The sequence below is a fragment of the Canis aureus genome, chromosome 28, assembly GCF_053574225.1.
Source record: "Canis aureus isolate CA01 chromosome 28, VMU_Caureus_v.1.0, whole genome shotgun sequence".
NCBI classification, from domain to species: domain Eukaryota; kingdom Metazoa; phylum Chordata; class Mammalia; order Carnivora; family Canidae; genus Canis; species Canis aureus.
The window spans coordinates 13378651-13401817 of NC_135638.1; the positions used below are offsets into that span (position 1 = coordinate 13378651).

Below are 23167 nucleotides of genomic sequence, written 5' to 3' on the forward strand. Positions count from 1 at the left end.
TTAAAACAATTGTATGAGTCAGGTAATGTAGTCTCTTTTTACAAAGGTTCATCTTGTGCTAAGGGGTCAACTGACATTAAATGATCCCTTAGGAGAAAGAAGCGCTTACTTGACACCAGGTAGCATACAATTGAGATACATTTGCTCTACCCAGTGGTTCACAACTGGGTATGATAACATACTTTTATTTGGTAATGTAGAAGGTGTTTGGGGTAGACTGATAGGAAGGAACGATGAGTATTCTGTGGCCACAATCTTAGGATGTTAAGAGTCTTATGATGCTTGCCCTACTTCAGCATAGTGAAAACTTCTCTCACCCAAAATGTCAACAGTTCCCATGTAAGAAACATGGGCTACCATCCCTCAGGCAACACTCCACAATCCATAAACTGAGGCAGTAAAGGTATTAGAAAAGGATGGCTAGTAGCACTGGCTTTACCATCAGATGAACTTGTGCTCCAAAATGTTGTCTGCCTTGTACTCACTTTATGCCTTGCAACCCCACTACCAAGACTCTGAGCCTTTGTTTGCTCATCTAAACAAGGCAGAAAACAATAGTTAATGCACATAATGTAGGGTGGTTCTGAGAATTACAAAACCCTTGAAGTATTTGGCCCAAGGAGAATTAAGTGTACACCATTATTAGAAGTGAAAAAAGAGGATGAAAGAGGAACTCTAGCATGAAAATCAAAATAAGCAAGATGGAAATTCAGAGAGAAAAGGAAGTTCAGAGCAGCACTGTCCAATAAAGACATGGACACAAAAATGCCAGCACATATAATTTGAAAATTTTCTGTAGCCACGACAGAAAAACCTAAGAAACAGGTAAAATTATTTTTAATATATGTTTAGATAACCATCTATATCCAGAAATGTTATTTCAACATGGAATCAATATTTTTAAAAAGAAGCATTTTACATTTTTTGTATCAAGTTTTTGAAATCTTATGTGTATTTTACTTTCAATACATCCCAATAGAGACCGACCACCTTTCAAACACCTGTGGCTCATTGCTACATATTAGGCAGCAAAGGCCTAGGGTCAGTGAGCTGAGCTCTTTCCCTGACTGCTAGCTTTCAGTAATTCTTAAAACTCTTTACCAGCTAACATTTCAGAGTGGCTTTGCAAAAGTCTCAATTATTACACTGAGGGATGTTATAGTCTTGAGATCTTAATACAAGCTGGAGAGGCAGTGTTGTAGGATGACTGAGCAGTCGTTGAGTAGACTCTGTAAGATGTAGGTTCCCAGTCCTGCTCTACTAATTCCTATGTCCTTGAACAGGTTAGCTAGTCCAAACCTGTTTTCTTATTTGTAGAATAGAGATAATGGTAGTACTTCCCCTAAGTATTGCTCTGGTGATCATGCACACAAGGCTTTAGCCCAATGTCTACAAGCTATTTCTCCAAATGTGAACTGCAGATGTTTGTACTGGGTTTGAGAAACAGAACAGGTGTTCACTAGAATTCTAGTTATTCTTTATATATGCACACAGGAAGCATTTTAGAGCTGTATTACTTCTACGGCTTTTGTTAATAAACCCATTGTGTTATTCCAAAGGTGGTGTTTTTCCTCACAGTGAAGATGATTTGACCTGGTGTCTAGATATGCCTCAACCTCTAGAACACTGCCTGCACATGTAAGTCCTCAAAAAGTTAATTAAAGGAATCTGGGGTTGCAGAATTCCTGAAAAATAGTTGTAATTACACTATTAAAAGTATGATCAGAAAAAAAAGTATGATCAGTGGTCAATGATGGTAATTTGACTTTTATTCTAATATTTAAATTACAAAGTTTATGTAGTTCTTTTTTAATGAGAATAGTCTTGCCAGAAATTTAGGATTTCTGAGTTGATACAAAGTCCAAATAGTGTAGGGCAAGCTTAGATGATAGGTAGTGTTTTTTTGTTGTTTTGTTTTTATTTGAGAGAGAGAGACCGACAAGCAAGGAGCCTGAAGTGGGCCTCAATCCCAGGACCATGAGATCATGACCTGAGCCAAAGGCACACACTTAACCAACTGAGCCACCCAGGCATCCCTGACTGGTAGTGTATTTGCCATAGAAGTAGCTCTACAAATAAATTACTAAAATATGATCTGAGTATAGCACCCTCAAGACTACCCCCAGAATTTAGTCAATTCATACTTATTAAAATTCACTAGTTTCCTTATGAAGTTAATAAAAAGCATACAACACTGGCATAGCACAAACACATTTATTTACTAACCAAAGGAATGATCCTAATTAAATCAACACTTTGAAATAGTTGCATGTAAAATGTTTGTGGTAAAGATAATTGAACACAGTAATGAAAAAAAAAAAGCAGTATGGAGATTTGCTCATTGAACTGAGCTTGTTCATCCTCACAGCTAATTCCTGTCCAAAATGATGATGGAATTTTTACTCTACTTTTTCATAGATCCGCGTACAGGTGACATTGTTCATGACGCATTCCTAGAAGAACAATAGTGAAGAATTAAGTTAGTCTTGCATTGAAGCACAATGGTAGTAAATACTAGGATCAGCATCCTACAAAACTTTATAATCTACAAAGATGGAGAAAATGATTTTTAGAATTCCTGCCATTTTGTTTAAGATGCAGGTATGCTTTACTGCAAACTAAAGTATTAATTTGCAAAATCTGTAAGGTATTCATTTGATCATGGCAATTGTTCCTCATTTTAAAGTAAATGGAAAAATATATGCCCAAGAGGGCATTTTGGTGGCTTGCCCAAAATTTTACTGTCATGTAACAATGAACATAGACTAAACCCAGCTCCAGGTACAACCTCTACTACATTATCTCATGTCTCCACCACCATAAAGTGCTTTCTTAGTTATTAGTGTCTTAATGTTTACCTTATTACTTTGCAATTTTTTTCTACCCAAACCTAGTTATTGTGTTCACGGTCAGTGATACTAAACAGTTACGTGAACTCTGAATGTAAACAAGAAGCCTAATAAGACATAAAAAATTTGGCACTTACCACCACCAATTTCCCATCTTCCAACTTTCTTGTTATTGTGCTTTCCTTCCCATCCCATTCCTGATGTTGAACCAATGCGCCGTCTGTGAAGTTGCAGACAGTCTGCAAAAATACACTTTTTAATCTTCCAAAGTATGTTGTAAGACAGATGCCATGGCTCATAACTTCCTTAATCAACATTTTTTCATCTTTTCCTTTCTGGGTCTACTTCATTAACCCATAACGATTTTATGCTTCTCAATCTAGAGCCCCACAAAAGACACTTATTTTCTCTCACGTTACTTAAATTATTTTTCAAAACAGACTAAGTGATGAAGCTGGTACTTTCACTAATTGGTCGAACTCAATTCATAAAATAATTTGGCTTTTTCATTAAGTTTTGCCTATAAACAGTAAGAATATTATTGATACAATCTATCACCGTGGAAACTTTTGTGATTTTTGTTAACTTATGACTAACCTGAGTTTTTCTGCCATCAGCTGTAGTTTCTTCAAACTTCTCTCCCAGATTACACGAAAACTGTGTTGTTTTCAAAGTGCTCTCAGTTTTTATGGTGAGGTTTTTGCCGTCAGAAGAGATGATACAATCTGGTTTGGCCATTGCACCCACCTTTCGCAGAGCCATTCCCACTCCTGTAGGATGTTGTATCATGTTAAATAACAGAAATCCAAAGTGATAGTTTACATCACAAATGCAGCAATTCAATTGCACTTACTGTGTTGTACATATTTTCACTTATTCACTTCTCAGTAACAAGTGTAAACACATATCCAGTACTTACCATATGCCAGCACTTAACATATATTAATTAATGGAAGCCTTGCAACAACTATGTGAGAGGTGGAGTGCATGGTCTCCATTTTACAAGATGAGAAAGTAACTTACCCCAGCTCATTTAGCTAGAAAATCAAGGAGCTGGAACCAACAGAGCAGGCAGTTTGGCTCCAAAGCTTAGCTCTTGGCCACCATGCTATGCTGGCCTTCAGAAAGCTAGAGAAGAAATCTGGGCTTCTAAAATGGATTTAACTCATTCCACCAAATGTTGTTTCATAGGACTCTACCACACCGTCTGACACATACAAAGCTATTTTTTTTAAAGAGTTTATTATTTATTTATTCATGAGAGACATGGGTCGGGGGGGGGGGGGGTAGGCAGAGACACAGGCAGAGGGAAAAGCAGGCTCCATGCAGGGAGCCCGACGTGGGACTCCATCCCAGGTCTCCAGGATCACGCCCGGGGCTGAAGGCGGCGCTAAACCGCTGAGCCACCCAGGCTGCCCAAAAAGCTCTTGATAAACGACACAAAATCCAAATCAATTCTGTTCAAATAGCATGGTGTTTTATGAGTTAACTGCACAATCATGGTGCTAATAAATTGGGAAAACTTTATCCTCAAAAACAGTATGCATATCAGAGCTGATTAACTCAATTACTAGACGGATATCCTATTTAATTTAGATTCTGTGTATTTCTTCCTATTGTTAATATTTACAAGGAAACTAAGATTTAGCTCAAATCCTGGTTTCACAGATGAGACTACAACCTAAGCAGAATAACTGGCTTGATGATAAAAATTCCCCGAGGCTTGAAATGTCCTCTTGGTACCTTCTCTTTTGCCAGTGTGGGGGTTGGCACCTCATGTTGTTAGTGAAGTCATTAATTCTCACTTTGGACAACTAAAAGGCTCTACTCTTCCCACACCTTGATTGTTCTCTAATGAATTGAGCCTTGACAACCTTCATGACTCTAGAACCCTGGAAACAAGCCATCCAATAAACGCATTCACTTTCCAAGTGAGAGAAACAGCATTCTTTACTTGGTCCTCACACAAGTGAACACACACAAACATTTCTTGGATATCAGTGCAGTAAGTGGCTTTCTCCAGAGTTATCTTCATCTAGATTTACAGTGCAAGAAAGAAAAAGACTGAATTCTACTTGTACTCACAGTAGCATAAATACACTCAAGATTCACTATTCAGGGGCAGCCTGGGTGGCTCAGCGGTTTAGCCCCGCCTTTGGCCCAGGACCTGATCCTGGGGACCCAGGATCGAGTCCCACATCGGGCTCCCTGCATGGAGCCTGCTCCTCCCTCTGCCTGTGTCTCTGCCTCTCTCTCTGTGTGTCTCTCAGGAATGAATGAATGAATGAATGAATGAATAAATAAATAATTTTTAAAAGTCAGAAAAAAAAAAAAAGATTCACTATTCAGCCTTAACCTCTCATTGCTTCGGATAAAGGCTAATGAAGGTGGATTCTCAGGTGCCACAGGGACTAGGTTTCAGGAGAGGGTCTTTGTCGTGACTTCTGCACCAGAAAGCAGTCATGTTAACATTTGTGGGATGTGCAGCTTCTAAAGCACCCTTGTGGTCCCAGCAGTCGTCTCCGGGCTGGAAGCCCCTTTTCAGATAAGATCCTCGGTAGAGTACTCCATCCCGCTTCCCAGTGGCCTGTGACAAAGGTCCTTTTCTGTTTCCTATCCACCTAGTGTGTCAACCAGCGTACAGTTACTGTCACTGGCTTGGAAAAAAAGGACAATACCAGAGCATCAAGTACTATTTTGAGAGAGGGACAGAGAGAGAGAGAGAGAACTGGAACCTTCCTAGAGACTCCTATTGCCTTGAGGGGTTGGAAGCCATCGAGGGCTTTCTGCGGGGCCACACCCATCCTGCATGCACTTGGGAAATGAGCCGCAGGACGGCTCTGCAGTTTCTGACTGCGGTTTTCCAATAAAACCCACTCCGGGGTGTGATCCTGGAGACCCGGGATCGAGTCCCACGTCGGGCTCCCCGCATGGAGCCTGCTTCTCCCTCTGCCTGTGTCTCTGTGTGTTTCTCATGAATAAACAAATAAAATCTCAATCAATTGATCCATCCATCCATCCATCCATCCCACTCCCTGCCTCGTGGCCCCTCACCCTCGGGCCGAGGGCGCAGGGCGGCAGCGGGGCCAAGCGGGCCCTGGGACGGGCCACCTGCCCACGGGGCGCCCGGGGCTGGCAGCAACCTGCTGCCCGGGGGCGAGGAGAGCCCGCCGGTTCCCCCGGGAGGGCGGGGGGTGGGGGATGCTGAAGCGGGGCCCCCTTTCAGCCCTTCCGAAGGGTTTCTGCCGGACACCGCGCCCCGCGGAGCAGGGGGACCCGCAGGCCACCTGGGCACCAAAGATGCGGCGGCGCGGGAGCCCGGGGGGGGGGGGTGGGGAGAAGGGGCGGGGAGGGCGAGCGCAGGGAGCGTGTCGGGGCCGCCTGAAGTGGGGCTGGGGGTGGGGGTCGGGGGTGGGGGTCGGGGGCAGCGCGCCGAGGCCGGGAGGCAGCGCAGGTGGGAGGCCCGCGACGGCGCCCGCTCTCCCCGCGCTGGGCCACGTGCGGCCGCGGGGGGCGGGGGCCGGGCCAACAGCCGGGCTCGGCACGCGGACGGCGCCGCCGGGCCGGGAGCCTCACCTACTTCCTTCATGTATTCGTCAAAGCCCTTGCTCTCCACTAAGCGCCATCTTCCTACCAGCTGCTGAATGGTGGCCATGGTGGGCGCGGGCGGCGGGCGGCGGGCGGGCGAGCGGAGCGGCGGGGCGGCGGGGCGGCGGGACTGGCGGCAGGAACACCGCCGCGGCGGCCTTATAAAGGCGGCGCGCGCCGGGCGGCTCCGAGGGGCCAATGGGAGGCGCCCCTCGCCAGGCCCCGCCCCCGGCCCCGCCCCTCGCCAGGCCCCGCCCCCCGCGCGCTCCCCGGGGCCCCTCTACCCCCGGTCTCCAAGGGCGAACCCGCTCCACCTGCCGGGGGACCGAGGTAGGTTGGGGGGAGGCGAGGTGGCTCCCCCCGCCAGCTCCGCGCTTCCTGCAAGCAGGGACTCGCCCGGCGCGCCCCACGCCGCCCGGGACGCCTGCGCCTGCGAACCTCCGCGGAGCCGGGGAACCGGAGGGGTCGCTGCGGGGGGCGGGGGCGGGCCTTCCTCCCCCTCCTCCCCTCGGCTCCACCGCTTTACCTCCCACGCCGCCACTCTTTTTTTTTTTCCTCCGAAACACCCGAGTGAATCACCAGTCCCGGCTGGGCGTGGAGGGTAGCGGGGCAGGGATTGATCGATCGGGGGCGGTCTGGCTGACTGATGGATAAACCTCTTGGCCTCCCTCGGGTCTGCTCCTAGTCGGGCGGACTGACCCACATCCCACACCTTCCCCGGGGAGCCTGTGCTCCCCACCCTCGGCCGCCCCTCACCTCTCGCCTCAACTCCCTCCTCCACTCCTGTCCAGGTATAGGGCCTCCGGGAGACTGTATGCCTGATTTGAGCTAGACGATTTTATCAGAAGGTGCAGGGCAGGGGGAAGATGTCCCAAGAAGTTCAGTTTCCAAACTAAAGCTCCTTAAGATTCCTGATTCTGGGAAACTAACAAAGGGTTGCAGAAGGGGAGGCGGGGGGAGGGGGGGTAACTGGGTGACGGGCACTGAGGACGGTGCTTGATGGGATGAGCACTGGGGGTTACACTCTATGTTGGCAAATTGAAATTGAACATCAATGAAAATATATATTTTTTTAAAGTTTTAAAAAAAGTGTGAGTTTAAGTGACTGTCATTGCTATGAAATGTACCCATCAAGAATGTGGTGTTGGAGACACCTGGGTGGCTCAGTGGTCGAGCGCCTTCCTTCAGCCCCGAGGGTGATTCTACAGTCCCCGGATCGAGTCCCGCATCGGGCTCCCTGCGGGCACCCTGCTTCTCCCTTTGCCTATGTCTCTGCCTCTCTCTCTCTCTCTTTTCTCTCTCTCTTATGAATAAATAAATAAAATCTTTTAAAAAGATGAATGTGTTATTCGTTTACATTGCTAGTGGATTGACCCCTTCATAGTTTGTTCTGACTCCCAAGTGTTTAGGCGCTTTCCTCTTTGCCTTTAATTATACCAAGACCCTGTATTTGTTGTGTAGAACACTATACTTGTCAAAGTGTACTTGTCATAGTATCTTACTGTGTGATCACAGGTCCTTGTAGGAGTGGGTGGTGATGAGGTGAGAAAGTTGCCATGCAGAGAGGCCAGCTGCCTTGGTGGAGATAAGGTTCATTTTTTGAATGTCTGCTTGTGCTGGAGGCTGTGCTTCCTGCATACTTTCTATCCATTAACTCTGAGCTCCACTAAATTTTTGCTAGTGTTATCCCCATTTTTTGAAAGAGGACATAAGGCAGGGAATGTTTGCAAAGTGGTAAAACCAGAATCCCTGTCCAGTCCTCACTTCAGATCTTGTGAAACAGGACCACACCTGGTTGCCTCTAGCTCACTGTCCTCATAGAGCTGAGAGGAGAGGCTACCCAGTCACCTGACCCATACCAAGACACTGGTTCATGTTCCATCCTCAACAAACTGACATCTGAGGTTGGTCATTTCCCCTCATGCCTCAGGACATTTACTCCCCTGAACCATAATTCTTTTATTTCAAATCCCTGCCCTAATGTTAGGATCACTCCAGTTTTTCTTGTGGTACCATTTTAATACTGAAGTGACTCAGGCCATGTAGTTGTGCCATTAAGAACTTGGATGTCCCACACCTGAGGCTGTACAGCTGAGAAAATGTTCAAGCTCTGAGGTCATTTGTTCAGTGATGCAAGTGCTGCCTTCTCTACATTTAGGACGGCTTGCTGCCCCTGCCTCCTACAGAGGCAGCTCCTGTTGTGTTTGGACTTGCATACTTAATATGCTGGCTCTACATGTTTTATCCATTTTTGTATAGAACACAGTAATAACAGCCAAAATTCTGTACTGGAGTACTAATTTTTAGATTATCATAATCAACCATGTCACAGAAATTTCAAAAGGAGAATGGCATTCTGGTACTAAATACATAAATACTTAAGAAATAGTTTTTAAACTGGAGTTAAAACTTAACTTTTAAACACACTCTTTGATGTAATGAGTGGAAATAATCCTTTTGGGGTTAACACACCCCAAGAAACAGAAAGATATAGGCCAAAATACCTGGGAGTCTCCTGGACCAAAGAAGGGCATGGTGATTGCTTTGCTACTGTGGGTGACACACTTCATAGTAGATAAGAAAACTGAGTTTCTGGAGATACTAAGTAAAACTGCACCTGCCTTACAAATGATGGTCTTCTAGTGCTATGGAGGGGAGAGTTGCTGGTAGGCTTTGGTTCTTTAACCATTTCACTATGAATAACGTGTCATTATTGTTGTTCTGGTGCTTCTCATTTTGATATATATATATTTTTCATATATATACACATATGGAAAGCGATGGGAGTAGATTATTTCTAATGTCCCTTAAGCCCTGAAAGCCCTGAATTCAGATTCTCTTCCTTTTTTTTTTTTAAGATTTCATTTATTTTTTCATGAGAGGCACTGAGAGGCAGAGACATAAATAGAGGGAGAAGCAGGTTTCCATGCGGGACTCAATCCTGGAGCCCAGAATCACAACTTGAGCCAAGGGTAGACGCTCAACTATTGAGCCACCCAGGTGTCCCAATTCCCTTCCTTTCTTAAAAAAAAAATGATAATGGATTTCAAGTTCTGAAAAACATCAAGTATTCCCTTGACCTGCTAACTGAAGTTCTAGGCTACTTGACTTGAACCCAATATGACATGTAAAAACCAAAAATGTTGTAAAAACAAATCTGATTAAAATCTTGTATGACTTTATGGGATGGTTGAGTATCTCTTCATCGGAGAAAGGGAGCCTTATTACTTGATCGAGATTAATTATGTTACGATACAGGGACAAGAAAAAATAGTTTTATTCTAAACCTATCCTTACAAATTTAAGTGACTACACTGGTCACTAGTTTTAGCAGCGATACAGAGGCAAGGTAGGTGTCACATTGTGCCTTCTCTTCATGCTGGAGGATAATGACACGTTTATTCATAGTGAAAATGGTTAAAGAACCAAAGCCTACCAGCAAATCTCCCCTCCATAGCTCTAGAAGACCATCATTTGTAAGGCAGGTGCAGTTTTACTTAATATCTCCAGAAACTCAGTTTTCTTATCTACGAAATTAACAAGGTAAGAATTACACCAAATGATTTCTTAGGTCCCTTTCAGCTTACCTCCTTAGTAGTTCATGGCCCTGAAAAATATACTCAAAATTGCTCTATTTCCACCTAGTGGTAAAACAGAATATTTCTCTCCACTTTTGTTGGATGGGTGTAATAGTTGGTCAGCTTCATATTCCACAAACTCGCATCTAAGTTTAGTGTATGTTATGTCATTTTATTTAAAGACAACCTCCTAGTTTGTGTGGATAAATGTGCCTTCCACAAAGCTGATTGTTGTACCTAATCCTTTCCTAAGGACCCTAAGCGTTGGTGGCCAGGAAGTATGCAGCTGGTAGAGAAAGAGCACCACATGAAAGCAATCATTGGAGAGACTACCCAAAGCAATCCATGTTCAAACAGCTGCATCTTTTCTTTTTTTTTTTTTCTTTTCTTAGTACATGTGCAGATTCAGCAAAAAAGAAGGCAGGGGGAGGGGCTTTATAGTGAACACTATAAAGCAGTACCTCTCAAAGTTTAGTGTGCAAACAATTTACCTGGGGATCTTGTGAAAATGCAGTCAGTAGTTTCCATAGCAGGGCACAAGATCCTGCATTTCTAACAAACTCCCAGGCGAAGCTAGTGTTACTGGTTTGGGGACCATGCTTTGAGTAGCAAAGCTGTAGGGTATATAAGAACTTGCAAATGGCTTTGCCACATCAGGGTGCCTTTCACTTCCGAGTTTAAGGATTTCTGATTATATCCCCATAAAAATATATAGAAAAGACAGGAAATTGAACAAACTCACTCCAAAAATTATCTTACTCAACATTTAGACTTGTTTCTAATTAATCCGAGGCAGCTATCTTCCTGTCTGCTCATCAGGACTTCAAATGTGGTAGGGAGGGTGGATAATATGTTAATTTAAATCTAGTTTCTCTCTTAAATTTTATAGCCAGTTTTTTGATCCGACTCTTTCGTGTCTTGCTCACTCATGCTTGTGTATCCCTAGCTTAAAACTAGATATTCCTTAAGAAAATCCCACTTGGAATCAGTTCCAGAAGAAAAGCCTAACAAGTGGATAGAGCATGGATCTGCATCTTGTCAAGTTGTCTGTAACCGCGAAAACTTCCCAGATAAGATCAGGAAGCTACACAGCTTCAGGCACACGCTCAAGTTTTAAATCCTTCAGTGTATCCAGCCACGACAAGCTACCATTCATCAATGGAAGGTTGTTTTCTTTTGTTTTTGGTAATAAGATTATTTCTCACTAAAGCATTTTAAAAAAGGAGTTCTTTTATGAATTTTGTCCTTTCACTGGAGGCAGTTTGATTCTTCCCCAACGTGCCTGCAAATGGATAGCCATTAAAATTTCCCAGTTGCCTAAATAATTCATCATAAGTATGTGCTTGCTAAATTAACTGGATGTGAGAATAGAGAGAAAAGGAGACATTGCAAAAGTTACAATAAAAGTTACAATTTTAAGAGGTTATAATGAAGGTTGTTGGTTTTAAATGATGCAGAGGATATAATGGCTTATCTCAGTATAAAATCAATCCATTTCTCTTCTTACATAGATCTTCCTACTGTCCAGACATATATTGTTGGGTATGACCTTTGTCATTAGCTCATGGTAAGACATTAGCAAAATATGTAGTCCCTTCAATCCTCGTGTGGGTGGTAGTCAGTGTTCCAGGTCTAAAACAACATGTAAGAGGGTATCTTGAAATGGAGCAGAAAGAGGCTTGTAAGACCATCCCAATAAACACAAAATCTTAGTAAAAACACTGTGCTTATCAGGCAATGCTGTCTCAAAACAAATCGCCTAGCATCCTCAACCTCCTGAAACCCACCATCAGCCAAATTGCCACTCCCAATATATATTATTTTATATTATATTATATTATATTATATTATATTATATTATATTATATTATATTATATTATAATTTTATATTCAAAGTCTGAGGTTGGCCCAGCTGCAAGCACACAGACAAATTCATAAAGTATGCCTTTGTCCTTTGAAAAATGCCCAAACAGGGGCACCTGGGTGGCTCAGTCCCTTTAGCATCTGCCTTCTACTTAGGTCATGATCCCAGGGTCCTGAATGGAGTCCTGTATCAGCCATCCTGCTTAGTGGGGAGTCTGCTTCTCCCTCTAGCCCTCTTACTCCTGCCCCCCAACTTGTACTCTGTCTCACATACATACATACATCAAAAAAAATTAAAACTGCAAAAACAAAGACCTCCAAATTAGATTTGTCCACTAGAAGAGGCCGAATTCTTTTCTGGCAGATTATACGTTCCCATTTTTCAGTCCCACTTTCCACGTGATACTCTGTGATTTAAGGTTCTCTCCCCCAGACTCTAACACCATTTGATCATTTCTCTTTATTAATATTTATCCATAAGACTTCATTTTTAAGATTTTTTTTTTTATGATAGACAGAGAGAGAGATTGAGGCAGAGACACAGGCAGAGGGAGAAGCAGGCTCCATGCAGGGAGACTGACGCTGGACTCGACCCCGGGTCCCCGGGATCACACCCTGGGCCGAATGCGGCGCTAAACCGCTGGGCCACCGGGGCTGCCCACCAAAGACACTTTCTCAATCCTAACTCTCATCCTCTTTACCTGGTGGTGGGAAGAGCTATTCTAAATCCCCCAGAGTATTACACAAAACACAATATTGCACAGTATTACAAAAAACAGCATCGAGCTGATTCTGTGTACTCCTCTAAAGGAGCTAAGAGACAGGATGGATATCTTTGTTCATCTACTTTTAAACAATGTAGGACACTTTTTGTCCACTGGCTCACATCTGCATCCATCACACTTAAAGATATAAATCCAACAGCGTGTAGTGAAAGGTTTATTGTACTCTCATGCATTTCCCTACACTGTCCTGCCTCTTATATGCCCTCATTCCTCTTAGAGCAGGTGTTTCTCAATTAAGTGACTCACAAATGAACAAATAGTGAGAAACCAATCTGCGGTTCCAATGAACCACATTCTGTTTTCTGTATTGGCTAAACAGTGTGGTTTCATACACCTCTTCCAGCCCTATGTTATCATTGAGGTGGGTGTTACCCATTGAGGGCAACCATGATCTTGGTTTGGGTCTAATTTAGAAGGTGGGAATAAAGAATATTTGTGCTACAAATCTCAAATTTTGTCACCTACTTTGCAGCCTCAACATACATAGTTAATCTCTCAGGACAAAGCCTGGTTTCCTAATGGCTTTTCTGTGTTGGTTAGCAGAACTGACTGCACTGTTTTTTGCATAGCCATGATATGGTGTTGTCCTAGTATAATTAAAAATAATGCTCTCTTTCACTCCAAATATCACAGATTGAATGAATGATGTTGGGTAAAGAGTTGTGAGATTTGATTCTTACCTATCAGGCAGTTCCAAAGCCTAAATTTCGAGTACAGCATTATCATGGCACTCTAGTATCATCTAATGTAAAACCTGAGGTTTGTTTTACAGGAGGGAAAAAGTGCCATAGGGCCATAGTCCATCTTTCCCTACTCACGTGGTAGACAAATGTGTCATGCGTGGACTGCTCTGCTTACCCACACACAAAGAGCCAGAGAAGCTGTCCACATAAGACCGATTCCTTTGATTAAAGTCAGACTACAATTTCAGATCACCTAATAATTATGTGAAATAACTTTTAGCCATTGCCTTCAAGGAGTTTGTTAACCTAAGCTTACACCAGCTAAGGAACTGCTTTTTTTTTTTTTTTTTTTTTTTTTTTAACATTTGTTAAAGATCTTCTGTTTTAGTTCAGCACATTCTGGAAATTCCCAGGTATTAAATGTCTTTGAAAATGTCAGATAAATTCATTTTATCTTTATAATATTAAGTGAATTTTCCAAGAAGATATCACACAATCTTTTTAGGGTGGGGGAAGGGATACATAGTCCTGTTGCTTTCAATTGTATCCTGGAAACTCTAGAGTTTTCTTTGTTTGTCTGAACAGGTCATCTCTTCAGCAGGAACCAGGTGGGTGTACTAAATGGATACATCCTGTTTAAAATAAATGTGCCAAATGCCGCAAAGCCACCATCTAATCAGGAGATTAGAAAGATCTCATCTGAGAAATACTGGGTTCAAGACCGTGATGCAACCCGCATCACTACCCACCTCACTCTGTGTTTTAGAGTGAGTTCCTTACCATGAACTTGGAAATAAACTGACATTTAGCTGTCCTCAAGGTTGTGGCACATGCTGAGATACACAACTTGCATAATAAAATCTGCCAGTGTACAAGTTGAAACAAGGATTCTGCACCACCCCAGCCAGATTGGTAAGGACCAGAAAATCTTGCTGTGTCCCCTTTCTTGTGTCATTTGCATCCACTTTGGAGAGAAGAGATTTCAAAGCAAAGGTTAATGATTTTACCACACATGCTCTGATGCCCTTATCTTTCAGTAGAAACTATATGTGATTCCTGGGGGAAGAATGTGGCTCTGTTACGACAAGTTTTATTGCATTTGTTGCATGGTATAAAATATTATCACTTCTGTAGCTATGTTATCAGTACATCCTGTAAAGTAGTAAAACTCTAGTTAGTCAAAACAACAACAACAACAACAACCTGATAGAGGTATAATAATTAATCCTCTTAGAAGCTACAGACCCAAACCAGTCTTGCAAAGAACCCCTTAAACTGAAATATATCCCCAAACTCTCTTTTCTTCTACTATTCTAGAATAGTATCAGCCTCTAGAAATTGGAAAGAATATCATTTACCAGTGTCCCTTTGAATATCACTTACTATATGAGTGTTATTTAAGTCATTTGCTATATGAAAAAAAAGTTGTTTTAATTGACTGCCTTTCCACTGTATTGTATTTTGATGGACATAATTATTCTTGATGTATATTTACAGATACAGAAGTTTGCTCCATTATGGAACAGAAAATCATAACTATCGAATATTTTACCTGAAAGCAGGTAGGGATATAAATCACAATTAAAATAAAAATCACTTCTGAATCAACAATGCTTTCATTTATCACTTTCCAATAAACATGAATAGTGACACCAAATCTTGTGAGAAATGTAACAGGTTTCCTTTTGATTTAAGCTTTACTGAGCTACTGGCTATAGCCTCTCATTTCACAGGGCAAGGCTCTAGTTCTTTCACATGCTCATCTTTCTCAGCTCAAAGCCTTAAGTCCGCAGGGCTCTGAGGAAACCTACCTAGTTCAAGTCACTAGTGCATATTCAGAAGTAAAATCTGACCTCTGGTGCCCACACCCAAGTTGTATAATTTTTAATTGCATCTTTTGGCAGCAATTCCTAGTCAGACCTGATCTTGGCCCAATTGGCTGTTGCTTGAGCATACATATTATTAGTAAATCCTTTAAAGTTATATAGTTTCATTTCTGAATATGCACTTGTGACTTGGATTCAGAACTAAAGACGAATCTTAAAATCCTAGAGTTCGGAGGAATTATAGATGTCTTCTACTTCAACTAAAGCCTATTAAGTTTCTCTCAATACAAATAAAACCAGTCTCCACTTAAATCCTTCTGGTGATAGAGGCCTCACATTTTCCCACCAAGAAGCCCTTTCTATGTTCTAATAGTTCTGATTGGGACAAAGCCATAATCTCTATTGTGCTGAAATCTGCTTCCAGTAATTTTTAGCTCTTGGTCTTAGGTTGACCCTCGGAAATAATGGAATGTTTGCTCACTTATTCTTCCATAGCCCTTTACAAGGCCTATAAGTATTTGATGATGATATATCATCATCATACCCAAATGTACTATATGTAAGATACCTGAGAGAACTAGAAATAAAACTCTATAAAGTATGTGTTTTATGTATGTGTATGTATATATGTGTGCACATATGTGTATATATATATGTATGTGTGTATGGATATCTGTGTGCATATATATATATATATATATATATAGAGAGAGAGAGAGAGAGAGAAGGAGAGGGAGAAAAAGAGACATGGAGAAGGAGAGGGAGAGGGGCATGAGTTTATAGGAAAAATAATAGTGAAAAAGAAGAATAATTCCAATTACATTTTTTAAAATTTTTATTTATTTATGATAGTCACACAGAGAGAGAGAGAGAGAGAGAGGCAGAGACACAGGCAGAGGGAGAAGCAGGCTCCATGCACCGGGAGCCCGATGTGGGATTCGATCCTGGGTCTCCAGGATCGCGCCCTGGGCCAAAGGCAGGGGCCAAACCGCTGAGCCACCCAGGGATCCCCAATTACATTTTTAATTTCAAATAAGGTTAGAGGCTAGGAAGGACCAAATAATGATTTTAACTTGTTTAGCAGGACTATTACAAAATATTCTGAAAAAAGAATCATTTCCACTCAATGTAATTAGAACGTTTGCATAATCCAACTGCACTTGGTGCCTGAATAAAGTTTTTCCAGAGTAAGAAATAACATAATCCCAAATCATGTTTACCAAGAATGTCAAATATACTTTGTAATTAATTAGGCATTAAAAAAATACTTTACAGGGAGAAATAGTAAAATGAAAACTAAGATGGGCCACCTGGGTGGCTCAGTGGTTGAGCGTCTGCCTTTGGCTCAGGTTGTGATCCCAGAGTCCTGGGATTGAGTCCCGCATCGGGCTCCCCACAAGCTCCCTCTGCCTATGTCTCTGCCTCTCTCTCTCTCTCTCTCTCTCTCTCTCATTAATAATAAAATAAAATAAAAATAAAATAAAATGAAAAATAAAGCAAGAGGATTGGCCTAAAAATTAAATTATTTCTATTAGTCATATTTGGCCTATGAATTGATGATTACAGCAATACTATTGTATGGACTTTAAGTAGCTATGGAGAATTTAGCACTATAATTAATTATGCAATTGCGTGGCTTCCACCTTTGTTCCTCAGGAAAAACCATGTCTCATATAAATATAATTTGTTCACTATTTAAACTGTAACAGGGACATTTAGGTGCCTCAGATTTCTTCAAAAAAATGTCACAATCTCTGTAGCCTCAATTGTCCTTTGTCTTCACTTGAAAAAGATTATCTTAAGAAGATTATTTAAGAATTGAATTAGAGCAGCTTTTGTGTCTATCATAACCACCCTTAAATACTTTAAGATATGCCAGGCAAAGAAACCACTCATAAAGCAATCATTTTATTAAGTATCCACCCTAAAAGCATAAAGCATAATCCTAGGACAGTGGCCTAGGATATAGAACACCCTCTTTGTAGAATTTACTGTGCTACAAAATAACTGTATAAACATAGATTTTTGTTTTCTCACTGTAAAATGAGAAGAGAATAAATCAAGTTTATTAGTTTCAGATCTTTAACAATCTAAAAAGAAAGCTGCATTGACAATAACAACAAAAAATCCTAATTGTGTCTTTTAATCATTTTTCATCTAATTTAAGGGTGTAATATAATGGTTGAAAATTAATATTTATGTTATTGACTGTTTTCAGATCCAGACTCCTGAGCAAATTTCATAATATAACCTTAATACTTACTGCCCAGCCTACTTCCACCTCACAAGATCTTGCTGAAGGGGGCGTTATAAGTAGAGTAAGATGGGAAAGTTCCTAGAATCAAGAAAACTGCCAGGGAAAAATTTTCAGTGTTTGGGGGTGGGGGTAGGGGTGATTAGTCACACACGAGATCCACAGTAACAGCTTGCTCACACACATACACACACAAGTAGGCTTTAAATGTCCACTTAGTGCCAGGAATTTGGCTGGCTCAGTCTCTTAAGCATCTGCTTTTCTCTCAGATCATGATCCCAGGACCCTGGGATCGAGCCCCACGTCAGGCTCTCTGCTCAACGGGGAGCCTGCTTCTTCCTCTCCCTCTGCCTGCCACTACCTGTGCTTGTGCTTGTGTGCTCTCTCTCTCTCTCTCTCTCCCTGTCAAATAAATAAAATCCTGTTAAAAAAATGTCCACTAAGTGCAAAATAAATTTCAGATCTGTTTATTATTCAGATGTATGTAACTTTCAGATGGAACCATTCCAGTCAATTAAGACTTTCTCTACCCTTTATTTTCCCTCTCTTCCCAACTCTAGAGAAGCCAGAGTAGTCTCACCGAGATAGAAGCATAGTTGAGAAGTCTCCACTTTTCTCTGATGGAGGTTTTTCAATCTGCACAGAAGTTCAGGGACAGGAGGAAGCTGCTCTCTCTGCCTGTATAAGGAAAAGGCCTCTCTCTCTCTCTCTCTCTCTCTTCCTCTTTAATTTTAGTTATTTATTCATGAGAGATGCAGAGAGAGTGGCAGAGACATAGGCAGGTAGAGGGAGAAGCCCACTCCCCGCTGGGAGCCTGATGTGGGACTCCATCCCAGGATCCTGGGATCACTCCCTGAGCCAAAGGCAGGTGCTCACACTGAGCCCCCCAGGTGTCCCAGGGCTCCTCTTTAAACCTACCAGTCACACATACTTAAATCTGTGGAAATGCACAAGAGGCACTTTCATTCATCCACACTTCCTCCTCCTTCCTTAACCCCACTCTTGTTTTCCCTTTTTTTTCCCTCACCTACCAAAGATTTCTATTACTTCTTGAGAAAATTGCCAGAGTCTATGCTAAATCTATTATTGAAACCGATTAAGTCAACTGGATGCCACTGAAAACAAATGGCAAGAAGACAGCATGAGTAGATTTAAACATGAAAACCTCACTTCTAGGTTACTGGGTGTGTTTATTGTTTTTTACGATCATCAGACACTTGATGATAGCATCACTCTGCCCATGACTTCATGGGCTGAAGAAATGGTGATGAAAAACATTGATGATGCATTGGAAATTAGTGATCATTCATGTAATTAAGAAAAAAAAAAGACAATCAAGAGGTTGCAAATGGACTTTGTGGGCTAAAGAAACTTTGGGTGCTGGAAATACCATGGAGATTAAATCTCTCTTAATCTTCTATTTATTATTCAGAGATGATATCTCCTTTCCTTCTTCACCTACTTAAGGCATATGAGGCAAGGAGAGCAGGTTCTCTTTGAAGGCTACAAGTTTAACTTGCTCGTTCAGTTTCTCCTTAACATCACCAAGAAGAAAAATTATAGATGTATATACATTACTCACAAATAAATCCAAGAATGTCATTCTCTTTTCTTCCCCACACCATCTCCAAAGTCTCGGTGAGCTTTTCAAAAACAAGGTAAAGTAATAGACATTTCATTTTGCAAATTTATGTCTGGAATTGTTCCTGGCCCCAGAGTCATTTCAGGTAAATTGATCATCTCTCACAGGTTTCCTCTTAACTGAGAAAAAGTAGGTATAGTTTATAAGAATTTCTGAAATAAGGTTCTTAGGGTTTACAAGGAACTTTAATAAAAGGTTTCAACCTGCTTGGAAGGAATGGGTCAGAGGTTTTAGGCACCTGTTGTCAGTTTAATTAATGCTGTCTTCTGGAATAATGTATTGCAAAAGTTCTGGTATCTTCAGAACTTTCATGCAAACCCTATGATAAGCGTGAGATGCATCAAGAAGACCTCAGTGTTCCTCCTAGCACAGTGTCCAGGCTTAGTGCCTCACTCTCTGAGTGGCTTACTTTGACATTGCTCTTTTCAGGCCAATGAATCAACAATTTACTAAGATGATTTTAAAGTGGTTACTCACACATGAGATCATACTGGTACCCTGCCATATGTTATTAAATAGTCTCAGTTCACAGCATCGACTTCCAGCTAAAGTGTGAACAGTTACAGCTAGGGAGTAGGTCACAATGACAAAAGATCCAGAAGACAGCTTAGTTACCTGGGGTAAATAGAATATATAAAATCGCTATGCTGCATTTAAACAGGGATGATGCTTCCTCTGAGCTCCCAACTTTACAAACAAACATCAGAAATTAGCACTAATATGGTAAGTAGGAATTCTCATTCACAGCTGGGAAGATTGTAAGTTAGTACAACCACTTTGGAAATCTGTTTGGAATTATCTACGGAAGTCGAACATTTATATTAAGAGACATGTGCAAAACCATTCATGGTAATGACTTTGGATAGCCTCCATATGGAAATAACTCAGGTTTCTATGAACAGAAGACTGGATTTTTTAGTGTGGTGTATTCATACAACGGAATATCATGCAGCATTGAAAATAAAATTACAGGGATCCCTGGGTGGCTCAGCGGTTTAGCACCTGCCTTTGGCCCAGGGCACAATCCTGGAGTCCCAGGATCGAGTCCCACATCAGGCTCCCAGCATGGAGCCTGCTTCTCCCTCCTCCTGTGTCTCTGCCCCTCTCTCTCTATGCCTGTCATAAATAAATCTTAAAAAAAAATGAAAATAAAATTACAGCTACTTGCAACCACTTGGATGAAATTTTATAAACACAATATTGAATAAAAAGAATCTGCACAGATTAAAAACCTGACTATTCTACTTGTAAAAACATTCAAAAATAGGTAAAACTAATCTATAGTGTTAGGAGCCAAGACAATGATTTCTTATGGGAAGAGAAGAAGGAAGAGCCATTGGGAAGGGCATGGGGGGAGCTTCAAAGTTATGGCAAAGTTTTCTACCTGGAAGATGACTACATGGGTTAGTTCATGTTGTGATATTTTATCAACCTGTACACATAAGATTTGTGCATTTTTCTCTATCTAGTGTTAGGCTTTAATTATGGATGTTTAATTTTAAAAGGAAGGTGTAAGCATTAGTGAAAGAACTTTGAAATTTCTTAAGTATCTCAGGGAAAAATAGTCAATAGTTCAATAAAATTCTAAATATATTATTAATCCTCACTTTTAAAAGAGTCTCTTAAATTATTTTAATTAGTGAGGGGATTTCTAACTTGGAAGTTTTTAGTCTGTCAATTTTAACCTATCAGCTGAGTACAACTAGAGTTAGTTGAAGTCAGCCATTAAGGAAGGGGATTTTGAGGGGATCTCACCATAACTTTTGATTTTCTAAATTACAAGGTCACACAAACAAACACAAAGGTGAGATGTAACTAAAAAACATTTGCAGACACCTTTTGGGAACTAGTTGTATGATCTTGAGCAAGTCACTTAATTTCTCTGTTCACTTGTCTTTAAGGAGAATCATAATATCCATTTAAATATATAAATATTATATAATATATACACTCACATATATGTAGGTATTTATATATGTAGGTATTTTTAAATACCACATATTATTTGGTTAATGGTAACTATTATTATGAATAGAACTATGTAACTTATTTGCTAACAAATTAAATAAACTGAACTGATATAACATGTAAGTTCTCAAAGTTTTTATTACATGTTAAAATGTTCTGAAAGCATAGTCTTGGCTCCAGCAAATATCTGGTAAATTTTATAATGTCTGGGGAAGGTATTCTTTGTGGCTGCAGATACTCTCTTCAGAATCTAAGTCAACCACTGTACTCCTTAAGACTTACTTGGTGCTATGGTTTAGCTAGTGTCCTGCACATGAGGACTTCAGACCACTGTCAATGACTTTCACCTGAACTTTTATCATAGAATGCCTCTAGGAAAATGGTATAGTGGAGAAGAAGATAGGACATAAGCACTGGAAGGGCAAAAAGAGCATCGCTATTAACATAAACAGGGGTAAGGGAATTCTACATATTCACAGAATCCCTTGAAAGGAACGTGTAGATGGGGAATTTAGTATATGATATATCATAAGGAAACATGTACATCAACTGTACAACCAGCACTACGCAACCTAAACATTAATATCTTAAAGTTTTATTTTCTGGTCTGTAAAATGGATATAAATTAGAGCTTTTAAATTCTTCTTTGAAGTAAAATTAATTATTTAATTTTTTAATTGTTAAAAAAAGCTTTTAGTGGTCTCTTGTTTCTTACATCTTCAAAAAAAGTACATCAGTCTGAAACTACTTATCAGGGATGGAGAGTTAGTGAAATTAATATAGACCACTCTCTCTTCTGTGAGCCCAAAGAATACTCAAAAAAAAAAATCTCAGTTGTTTTAGGGGCTTTGAATTCTATTCAAATCATTTTTAATTACAACCACAGATCTTTGAAAGGGAAAAAAAAGACTTTCAAGAGCTTATTCTGGCCCAGTAGCCAGAAAGGCAAAGAATTGCTGTCCTCATCTTATCTGTCTTTGAAACTTCCTCCAAAAAAATGTTTTTTGACCTAAAAGTATTGGTACGGACGTAATTTAATTAAGCATGTGTGAAACTGCAGTGTTCCAGAATCTGAAATTGATATAATTAAAGTGAAATGTAAAGTGTGCACCTCTGATACCATTTTTTTAATGTCACACTCCATCACTTCTGTTTAATATCAAATCACAAGAGAGATTTTTCATCTGTTAATTGCATTTTACATGCCCTTCATCAGTGGCCTTGAAGCAATTAAATTTGAGAAAAATTATTGAAGCAAGGCGTAAGGTCCAAAATAATCAAGTTCACAAAAGTTGCTTTCATTTAATAATGTCTACTGCAGATAAGTTGCCATTCATAGTTTCATTCTACTATAGCTATTTTACTCTCAAAAACACCAGATTAAAAGCTGAGTGATATAGAGAAAGATTTCTATTTTCAGAATATTTGTGAAAATCTAACAAAAAGAACACTGCTTATTTCTAATACCGTGTTATAGAAATTATTATTTTTTACATAGAGTATACATTATTAGGAAACAGTAACAATGAAATTAATATTTGCCAATTTTCTTATCCTCCATCCATGTGTTTCATGAACTACAAAGTATTCTTGGCAGTCTTGTGGCTCAAGTCTTCCCTGTAGACTTAGCACTGATTTTGACATGAAGGATCTGAGAATCTGACTGCTAGTTAGTAATAAACCTAAGTATTGGGTTGAATCATGTGAAATTACCCTATTTGTAAATCATCAAATCCAGGCAATTCCATATAATAGAACCAAATAGCTGATGGGTTTTGAATACAGGCACTTGGTACCAGGCACTATCTTTCTCCATTTAACAGATATGAATATGTATTTTGGAATTAATATTTGATCAAGGGATCTTCTATTTACTATTTCTCTTTTTCCCTATCCATATACTCCTTTATCTTTTGAGGGGGAAGCTTCTATTCTATCATCCCAATAGAGATTCCTCGCTCCAAAATCACTGATAATTGTTTAGGAAATTGAAAAATCCACAAACTTTTCCCTTTCATCTCAGCCCGTCTACAGCCTGGGCCAATCTAATCATTCCCTCCTTTGAAAGTGTTTCTTCTTTTGTGTCCATGTCACTGTACTACTTGTTTCTTGACTTACCTTTCTAAATTT

At 40.6% G+C, this 23167-nt stretch overlaps 1 protein-coding gene and 1 long non-coding RNA gene across 2 annotated transcripts; one reads left to right on the forward strand and one right to left on the reverse strand.

Moving 5' to 3' along the window:
* Window positions 1–2200: 2200 nt before the first annotated feature.
* Window positions 2201–6588, reverse strand: FABP5 (fatty acid binding protein 5). Its single transcript, XM_077876449.1, has 4 exons — window positions 6426–6588; window positions 3447–3619; window positions 2987–3088; window positions 2201–2453 (listed from the first exon to the last, which is right to left on the reverse strand). Exons 1-4 carry the CDS (start codon window positions 6502–6504, stop codon window positions 2400–2402), a joined length of 408 nt encoding a protein of 135 aa, XP_077732575.1. The 5' UTR covers window positions 6505–6588; the 3' UTR covers window positions 2201–2399.
* Window positions 6589–6706: 118 nt separating this feature from the next.
* On the forward strand, window positions 6707–14990 carry LOC144300187 (uncharacterized). The gene is made up of 4 exons (XR_013366775.1): window positions 6707–6767; window positions 10962–11180; window positions 13933–14259; window positions 14845–14990. It is a non-coding gene; the product is annotated as an uncharacterized LOC144300187 (long non-coding RNA).
* The last annotated feature ends 8177 nt before the right edge of the window (window positions 14991–23167 follow it).

Excerpts from the sequence above, each read along its gene's own strand:
- FABP5 (XM_077876449.1), bottom strand. The coding sequence starts at position 6,504 with ATGGCCACCATTCAGCAGCTGGTAGGAAGATGGCGCTTAGTGGAGAGC. Across the intron at positions 3,620-6,425 it reads CGAATACATGAAGGAAGTAG|GAGTGGGAATGGCTCTGCGA; the intron begins GTGAGGCTCCCG and ends AACATCCTACAG. Across the intron at positions 2,454-2,986 it reads AAGATGGGAAATTGGTGGTG|GAATGCGTCATGAACAATGT; the intron begins GTAAGTGCCAAA and ends TTGTTCTTCTAG.